The 9,883-nt window shown below is 45.6% G+C and overlaps 1 protein-coding gene across 4 annotated transcripts in view; it reads left to right on the top strand.

The window, feature by feature from the left end:
- The first annotated feature begins 2,210 nt into the window (after positions 1 to 2,210).
- Positions 2,211 to 9,883, top strand: part of LOC114601615 (protein argonaute-4) — a 34,377-nt gene continuing 26,704 nt past the window's right edge. For 3 of the 4 annotated variants that reach the window (XR_013393700.1, XR_013393699.1, XM_028738925.2), the window contains exon 1: positions 2,211 to 2,714. Coding sequence is in view for 2 of the 4 variants with exons in the window: in XM_028738925.2 (XP_028594758.1) it covers positions 2,696 to 2,714 (19 nt within the window). In the remaining 2 variants the exon portion in view is untranslated. The remainder of the gene's footprint in view (positions 2,715 to 9,883) is intronic. The other variant, XM_028738926.2, reaches the window with a different exon arrangement.

Here is a 9,883-nt window from a genome sequence, read left to right as displayed (position 1 = left end):
AGGGGAGGTGACATTGAGGGCTGCAAGAGAAAGGTGGAATTGCTATCCATGGCTCTCACCCAAATGAATCCTAGGAACAGTAGTTTGTGAAGTGGGTTGGAATTGTAATTATGTGTGGGATAAACTACAGTTCCCAGGATTATTTGTGGAAGCAGCATGCTTTAAATGTAGCTTGTTAAGAACAGGAAGCAGTTCAAAGATAGGGGAGACAGGCATTGAACCTTTACTTTTTCTCCCACTGAGTATGCTTTCTAACATTATTATTTCTTATATTGTTATTTTTGGTGTGAGTGTGTATTTGGTAACTTTCCACAACTACCTGTTGAGTTGGAATATTTGATTGCAGCTCCTTTTGAAGATGAACTGAATTTGTAACAGTTTAGCTGAAGAGCCTTTGAGAAACAACCTGCTTTATAGAATTTGTATCCCAAACTATGTAATTTATTTTTTCTTCTTTTCTAAGAAACCCTCCTAGAGTGTGTTTGTCTCCTAAGTCTAGCTACAGCAGCACACTTGGTGCTGGGAGGAATGCACCCATATATCTTTTTTCAGCCTATAGTTTTGTACATTAAAAAATTATGCTTACAGCTATTGGAAAATGAGTGATTCCGAAATGTTGAGCTATGGGAGACACATCTAAGAAGATGGATTGGGTTGTCAGAATGCTGGCATATGTGCTATGTTTGGAGATTTCCTTTCCAGTGGGACATACAAGTAGGACAGTAGTGAGGAAACTTTTCAGCCCAGGGGATGTATTCCATTCTGGGCAATACAAGGGCCACATACCTATGGCAGATATGACCAGAGGCAAAAATGGACAGATCAACAAACATGAATTTTACTTTTCTATCCAGACTACCAATAGACATGATCAGTGTCCAAGGACACATACTAGGCCAGCCATGCAAAAATACTCAAGGAAGGTGTGAAGAGGGGCAATGAGGGCTGTGGTCTGGTGAGAGTTGCAAGGGCCATATAGAGGGAGTTGAAGGGCAACCTTAAGGGGCCTGGGCCTGAGGCGGGGCAGTGTGAAATGGGAAATGCTGGCATGCCCAGACTTTGGCGTTGGGCTTAATTGCCTCATAATTATGACTGCTGGGTGTTTAAATAGCCATAGATCCTCTACAAGGAAACTCTGGGAACTGCATTAATATGAAGCAGGAATGGAGATTTAGGATGGAATATTCCCATCTTTCTGCTGTTGAAGCAAACATTTTACCAGGAAAGAGGATGCAAAAATGGAAAATATTACTATCATGGGCTAGCTGGATGCAGAGGAGTGGTGGGAGGCACCAGTTGGGGAACCCCCAAGTTGGACCCTCAGGGGAAGAAGGCTCAGAGTCAGGGGACTGGTGGTGGGACATTGATGAGTAGTGCTTGATATGTGTGCAAGACCTCTAATAGGGTAAATGACATCTGCTTAATGCCACAACTCTATTTTTGCTTACCTAGGAGCAAGACTCGTTGAATTAAATGGGGCTTGCTTCTGAGTAGACAAGGATATGATTGCGTGGCACCTCTTGTAAAACAGACCTTCTTAGAACTCCCTTTCTCTCCCCCCCCCCCCATCACAGGTAGGTTCATGGCTGGTGGGGTAGTACTTGTGGCTGGTGTCAAAAGAGAACACACTCCGCACATGTTCAAAGGCACTCGTGGAGCCCCACAGACCGAAGCTCCCTAGAACTTCCGAAAGGGCTTAAGTCTTGGCGCGCGGTCTCTTCTCTTGCTGAGTGGGGACATTTGTGGGGGATGGAGAGGAAGAATGGCCGGCGCCCCCGCTGTGCTTAAATGCCTCTAGTTGGCAGGGCGAGGTCGGCGGCAGCCTCTCTGTGCATGGGTTTGTGTTTGAGGGAGACGATAACAAGCGCGCGCGAGAAGCGCGCTCCCCCCCCCCCCCATGGCAGCGAATACAGCGCTCGCTCATCAGGGTCTTCTGCCGGACCGGGGAAAAGCGGGCGAGGAAAGGAAGCTGATCTACACGCGCGTACACCTTCGAGGCGAAGAGGACGGAACAATATACCGCGCCGCGCGTGCACCTTACACGGCACTTCGCCTCAGCCCTTCCCCTTTTCCCCCGCCCCCCATGTTGATTGAAGCGGGCGGAGCTAGTCGCGCACTCGCGCCTGAGGTGACAGCTGAAGCGGCTGCGCTGTGAAAGGGGGCCTGGGCAGGCGCGCGCGCGCGCCGGAGGGAGGCACAGGGGGCGCGCACGCACAAACACACGCACGGCCTGGGCCTGAGTGAAAGACAGCGAGCGGCAGTGGCCGCAGCGCGGATACGCACGTTTACAGTCTCCTCTCTCTCTGGCACCGTCCACTCGGTCTCGGGGCCGAGAAGAGGCGCGCGCGTGCGCGCACATCCCCCAACACACAGACACGCGCGACCGAGCGTGGAGAAGGGGGAGGAAGAGGAGGCGGAGGCGGGTGGGGGCGGAGGAAGAGGCGCTCCCGGTGCCGAGGGAGAGCGCTGGGCGGCCGGGCTGGTTCCGCCGAGGCGGCCACGGGCTGTTGGCGAGGCGGGGACGCCCCCTCCCCCCGCCTCCTGCTCTCCCCCCGTTCCCGGTACTGACCCTCACACCGGAGCCAATATTCCCGAAATTAAGAGATACGCTGCGGCGGCGGCGGCGGCTGGAGCTGCGGGGCCCGGGGCGGCCGGGACCGGAGGGGACCGCAGCGAGGCCGCCGCCGTCGCCGCCATGGAGGCGCTGGGACCAGGTGAGAGGGGGGTGAGGCCTTCATGTATATGCATGCAAAGGGTGTGCGAGGTGTGTATGCGTGCGAGTGTGGTGGGAGGGGCCCAGCGGTGGTCTTGAGGCCGTGGGTGACGACGTGGGTCACAGTTGGGATGTGATGGAGGGAAGAAGGAAGGAGCCCTTGCCCTTGCATGCCTTGCTTGGGAGTGACATTGGGAGCGGGGGTTGCTCCACCTGGGGGAGGCTGCAGAGGTGGGGCTGGGAGTGTTGTTGTTGGTTTTTCTTGAAGGGTGGGGCTGGACCATGGGGCTTAAATGGATGTATTTTCCAGCAGAAGCCTTGGGAGGAAGGAAAGGCTTGCTTAACCATTTGTTTGTTTAGGTGAAAGGGGACGATGTCCGCAGACAAACCATTCATTTGAAGCACACACACCCCTTCCACATCACGGGAACTGTAGTTTGGCTACCATAGAACTATAACTCCTAGCACCCTTAAGTGTAAGCCCCCAGGATCCTCTTGGGGATGTGTGTGCTTTATATGTGGCCTAAAAGGCTGATAGTGGTGACCCTGTTGCTTTTGTTCCTTGAGGGCTATTTATACCCACATAGCATGTAATGTTTTTAGGTAGATGCTTAAAAAAAGAGGTGGTGGCAGCTTGGGTGAATATCTGGAAACTACTGTGTGTAGTAATCAGCCTTGCACCTCATTGTGAACTAAGCCCTGCAGGGAAATTGGCTCTGACCAGGCTTGCTTTAAAAATGGGTAAGCCTGTAGCATAGTGGTACCCTCTGCAGGCTAGCTATTAAAGTTCTGGGCCCTAATTTATCTGGTTTTAGGTGTGCATTTTAGTGTTCATTCTCCCTTGCCAAGGGCTTTGGGTGGGTAATAAAGTCGAATGGAGCAGTTACTTTTGGATGTCAACCCAAACTGGAAAGTCTTAGTACCAGTTGCAGAAGATACTGGTTGATGATTAGATGTAGGGCCTGAATGGCCCAGTTATGTTCTTGGGATCTTAACCCCAGGACTGTGATAAGAGTTGAGGTATGTATCAGTAGTACTGGTGAGGAACTTCACTCTTGAGCTGATGGAGCTCCTAATATATAAGAGATATGCCCGGATTGGGCAACAGAAATAAGCGCTAGAAAGATAGCTAATATTCTTTGATTGAAGAGGGTCCAGCTTCAGCATAGTAGTATAATGAATTGATATGAGATGTGATAACCTTAAGGTCTGGTTCATTTGTCCATATGGAACTTGGAAGCATTGTGTTCATGAAGGAAACAACAGGTTAGCAATTGGTTGTGGTTTTTGGGGTGACTAGGGATTTCTGCCTCCTGTTAGGTCTTTTGTCTCATGAAATAGTTCAAGTGATGTTCTTTCTTTTAAAGTAGATTCTTAAGGCTTATTTTTTCTCCAGCCAATCTTTGTCTGTTAGGTCTCCTTTTTTAAACTTACATTATCTAGTTGTCTGAACCATAAACCCATTGAGTGGGACCTGTCCTTTATGTGTATTTTGTACAGCATGTGTCATTTGATTGTTTTAGTTATCATTAATCATCCTTGCTTCAGCTTCTGTAACCTGGAGTTCTGTTGTGGGTAATTGTTGTTGCGTCCTTCATCTGAAGTCTCTCATCTGCACCCCCACTCTGTTCTGGTAGATGCAAAACTGTACCAGTGTTCTCTTTTATGTATCTCAAATGTTGAGGCCTAAAAGCTGTTACTTAGATGAGTCACTTTTGTAGTGCATTTTATATTTTTATCCTACCTTTTGACTCATTAGGAGCCCCCAGAGCAGCTAACTATCCAATAGTGTACAGAAATATAATTGGATGTCGTGCTTTAGATCTATCCTGTGAGACTGTTGCCATCTTCAGTCTTCCCCATATTCTCCATTTGCAGCCTGCAGCTTCCTTGAGAGTCTTGTGTTGGGTACTCCGTGAATTCCCACCTGGAAGTGGTATGAATTGCTGTTGATTAGCATCATCATTAGATTTGATTGGGTGAGCTTTTGGGGTGGTGTGTATGGTTAGCCTAGGGTAGCTATCAGAGGTGGATCACTGCTGAACATCAAAAGTATTACTAACACCCAAATATTCAAATGGAGTAGTTTATCTAGCAGTTTGCCTTTTCAAGCCTTTTTTGTCTTGGCTAGTAAAAGTCATATTATGGGATGACTAAATTAGTTCTGTGAAATTTATTTGTGGTTCGAGAGAGGGAGTGAGTGATGTTGTCATCTCTCAGAGGTGCTTGCAAGACCATCTACTGAGGGAACCTTCCTTGGATCCCCTTGTCTTGTGAAATCAGATTTATCTTGTATTGAGAATTTTTTCCTATTTTGGCAAGGTGGTTGGGTGGGCAATTGCTTATTGGATACATGTCATTACATATAAATTCTTTTAAATTTGGGGTTCTGGATGGAGTTTAGGATGGGAAATTCTTTGGTTACCCCGATGGATGTTCTATATTGCTGTGAAGCATGGCTTTATTGATATTCCTTTCTTGACAGTTTTCAGTACCACCAGTTTTATTTTATTTATATTTTAATTTATATACCACCTTATACCCGGAGGTCTCAGGGAGGTTTACAGAATAAAATCAAAATATAAAACCACAAAATGCATAATCAAAATAAAAACAGCAACAACCCAGTGACCCAAAATGTGGCATCCTTTTGGACAATCTGTGTAGATTGCAGGGAAGAGTATTGTGCTGCAGTGGTTCTGCTCCAGCCTTGTGGGATGGTTCCAGAAGTTGGTGCTGTAACTGCTGCTCTGCCTTGTGGAAGTTAAGCTTGCATGGTTCTGCACTCTGCAGGGTTCTACTCTAATACCTATATGACTCTGCTGGGCGAGGTCATTTGGAGATTTGGAGCACAGTGTCATTATGTTTTTATTTCTCTTTTTCATTTGTATCAGATGCGGTGTATGAATGGCTAAAATCAAGTAATGAACTGGATATGAATTAATATGTTCAATCCTGACAAGACAGATGCAGATGGTGGGTGATTTTATTAGAAAGGATCTAAAGGACATTCCTCCTCTTGTTGGGTTCATACTCCCCATTAAGTAGATAGCTGTTTGGGAGCTACCTGAGGCCTGGCACTGCTTTTGGATGTTTGTGTAGCAGCTTGTGTTCTGTAAGCTTTCACTGATATGTCCACTGTGCCCTTTTCTGAAGACTCAGGGACTTGGCCATAGTCATGCATGCTCTGCAACCTTTTAAATTAACTGTTATAATGGGCTTTGCATGTACCTTTCCTTATGGACAGCCTGGACCAGCTGAAGTTTGGAAGTCCAATAGTGTATCTTTTGTCAGAGTTCTGAAAATGTGTGATGGTCATCCTTTGTGAGCCCTACAAGTTGCTCTTGGTTACTGAGCTGAACTGCAGATACTGATTTTGACTTACACAGCCTGAGTCTACTATGTGATACATTAAAGATCACTTTCTCCCATATAGACTCCTCCCTACATAAACTGTGAGTCACCATAAACAAGAGAGTGCTTTCAGTGCTGCAATAATAAAGTATTTTCAGCAGTGGTGCCTGGATTGTGGCCCTCCACGTGCATTGGAGTTGGGCCTTTTGTGTGTCCAAATGACATGTTTTTCACCTGTGCTTTGTGTAAGGTTGAATTCTGATGTTACTGTGGTTCCATGTTGCTCTAAACTCATTTCAAAAGGAAATGTTTTTTTAATTGACTAGATTTTAAAAATGTGTGATGTCCATGTAAACCCCTTTGCTTTTGCAGCTACGTTGCAATACATTTACCTATAAAAACAGAACTCTATTTTTTTTCTTTGCAGTGGACAATTTTGCTAAGACTGTACATTTGGCAACTTTTTGCCTTTTGACAAGTGAGTAAGTGAAACAATGGGATTATTTTTTTCCTTAAAAGTGTCCTTAATAATTCCTTGATAAGGGATCCAGTGTTGGTTGAGGTTTAGGTTGTTAGCTGATAGCCCCGGAAGTTGCCAGTTTTTTATTGCAAAATGTGACCAAGCGTTGGTTTAAGCAAGCTTAATGGAGCTGGTAAATTCACATGCAGAGACTGCACCACTTCTCTGTTCACTTGTTATTTCACTTCCTTTGTCACTTTCAGGAAAGAGGAACACAAGTAGGTTGCTGAACTTCACAGGGAGGTTCCTCTCCAAAGAACTTAGAGCGTTGGTGTCCTTGTGAGGAGTCTGTGAGGCAGGCAGAGTTCACATTTGGGGGATTCCTTGTGGAATGAGTATGGCTTAGAGCAGGGGTCAGCAACCTTTTTCAGCCATGGGCTGGTCCACCGTCCCTCAGATCATGTGGTGGGCCAGACTATACCCATTGACGTGAGCAAGGTTCAAACCTGAGGTTCCCACATGCAAATCCTCTAGCATGCCACAGTGGCTAAATATGTAGAAAGGCTGATTCACAAAAAGTCTCTTAAATGGTAACTCTTTCTAACAAATATTGCATTGTACTCATATTGCATTATGCACCCAAGTGGATTCACTTTTGATTTATTCTCATTATGAAAATTTAGATGACCCCTTGCCATTCAGGGTTGAGGGAGAAAGAAGCTGGTCACATACAGCACACAGTTAAACTATGGAATTTGCTTCCATATGATGTAGGGATGGGCACCAACTTGGATGTTTTTAAAAGAGGGTTACACATATCCATAGCAGATTAGGCTATTAGTGAATGCTAGTCATGATGCTTGTGTACTGTCTCCTGTGTTAGTGTCCCTCTGAGTTGCTGGAAATCCCTGCTTGCAGGTTTCCTGTAGGCATCTGGCTTGCGATTGAGAACATGATGCTGGACTAGATTGGCCTTTAGTTTGATACAGCAGAACTCCTCTTAGTTACCGGTATATGAAATGGCTTGTGCATTGTGAAGCGATTATGCTTACTTGTGTGAAGGATGGTGGCACCCTGCTTCAGTGGCAACCTAGATATGATCTTTCCTTTTCTCTCTCTTCTTGCCATTAGTGACTTATTTATTGCCTAGAGCAAGGAATGTGGGATTCCCACTACTTACAGTGATGTGCTCAGGAGCTGAATTCCAGTTGAATTCTGAGTCTACTTGATAAAGTTTTAGTCATAGATTAGTTTAACCTCTTCATTACTACAGCTCATAATAAAGAAATTCTTGGCTTGGTACTATTTAAAGAATTGCCGTTGTGAAGGCTTCATGGATATGATGACTCACCTTCTTAATCAAATTCACCTCAGGAAGAATTGTGAAAACAGTTGCTTTCTTTAACAGTATTTTATCTGTTTGTTTGATATTTATTAAATTTCTATGCCATCAAGAAGCTACATAATTCAGAGCAGGGTTCAAAATTAGCAGGGCGCCAGGTGCATTTTGCACCTAAAGATTCTCCATTTGTGAGCACCTCCCAAAGTCTGGGTGCCATTTTTTGCACCTGTCTGACACTTAAGGATTACAGAAATGCATGTGCTTTGAAGCCTTGAAGTGTATGTTAAGGGTAAACTCCTTAACATGAGTTTAACAATAAAAAGTAGAGTGTTTTGAAGACTGAAGTACGGTACCAATATTTTTATTGTAAGCACCAAATTAAAAATGTATCAACAATTTCTGCTAAAATGTGATATTAACCATGTGTCACTTAAGTGAATTGTGTATTAGCTCATGCTTATAAAAATAATAAATAAAAAGTGTTGCCAACTTCTCCCCAGTGGCGACTAGACATTCTGTTTTGGTGCCTGCAACCCAGGTCCCAGAAGCCATTTGGCTCCTAGCTTTTCCATCCCAGTTTCTAACACTGATTCAGAGTGCTGGTGATTACTTGTAAATCCCTAAACTTCATGGGATCTGGTTACTGAAGGACCACATTCTGTCACACAAACTGGTCAAGGCCCATAAGAAGTTAGACAGGTGATGCTTGGGGAGTGACTGCAGGGGATGGGAGAGCAAGTATGGATTGACTGAAATGCCAGAAGGAGGGCTAAAATACGAATCTGTTGACCATACAGCCTACAGTGTGGGGAAATAACACCCAGTGCTGTGCTTTGTGGCAGTGATTCATGGTAATCAGCTGAGTTTTGCTTACAAATATAAGTGGAGGTACCATATTTTTCGCCCTATAGGACGCACTTTTTCCCCTCCAAAAATGAAGGGGAAATGTGTGTGCGTCCTATGGGCCTAACGCAGGCTTTCGCTGAAGCCTGGAGAGCGAGAGGGATTGGTGCGCACTGACCGCTCTCGCTCTCCAGGCTTCAGGAAGCTGTCCGCAAGCCTTGGGAGCCCGCGGGAGTTCCCGCTGGGCTCCCAAGGCTTGTGGACAGCAGCCTGCAGCCCGAAATCTGGGGAGCGCAGCGGAGCGTGCCCTGGGCTTCGGGCAGATATCCGCAAGCCTGGGGAGACCGGCGGGAGTTCCCGCTGGGCTCCCCAGGCTTGCGGATAGCAGCCTGTTCCGGGGGCTGGGGTCAGGGGAAGTTCGGGCTTCCCCCGCCCCAGCCCCGCGCCTGGGGGAAAAATATTTTTTCCCCTTTATCTCCCCCCCCCCCAAAAAAAACTAGGTGCGCCCTATGGGACGGTGCGCCCTATAGGGCGAAAAATACGGTATATTTCTAGTCACTAGTCTCATGGTTTAGGGCTGTGCATTTTGGCCTTCTGGAGCTCCTGTTTGTCCCAGTCTGTTTAATTTTTCTGTTACCAAATAAAGTTAAAGGGGGATAGGTTCTGGTAGTAATTGGACTTTTATTTATTCTACATGCCCTAGAGAGTGGTGCTGGATTGCCCTTCCAAGTCATGGTCTATCTCTCAGCCTCTGCTTTCTATCTGTAATGTTTGAGTAATAATGGCCTTTCAGGAGTTTTGTGAGAGATACAAAGAGTAAAAAATACTTAAACAGAAGTGCTGTATAAATACAAACTATTATTTCAGAAACTGAGGGAGCTTTTGAAAGTAATTCTATCTCATCAGCTCAAATGCTGAACCTACAAAAATTGTCAGCCCTGAAGGACACCAACATATTTTCTATGTACCGGTAATTCTTTGAGCAGATCACTGATCTATAAAAGCTATGCTACTTCAGACCAAATAGCACATCTCCTGAGTATACAAATAAAGTAAACTTTGATTGTCCTTGATTCATGATAGTCAAGAGATCTAATTTTTTGAAAGCAAAAAGGTTTAGCATTATGGAATCTTATGCTGAATTATGAGGGTTTTTAATGTAACTAGTTCT

Source organism: Podarcis muralis, chromosome 7 (assembly GCF_964188315.1).
Source record: "Podarcis muralis chromosome 7, rPodMur119.hap1.1, whole genome shotgun sequence".
Taxonomy (NCBI): Eukaryota; Metazoa; Chordata; class Lepidosauria; order Squamata; family Lacertidae; genus Podarcis; species Podarcis muralis.
Note: the sequence above shows the minus strand (reverse complement) of the source record. Positions and strands in the feature narration are given on the sequence as shown.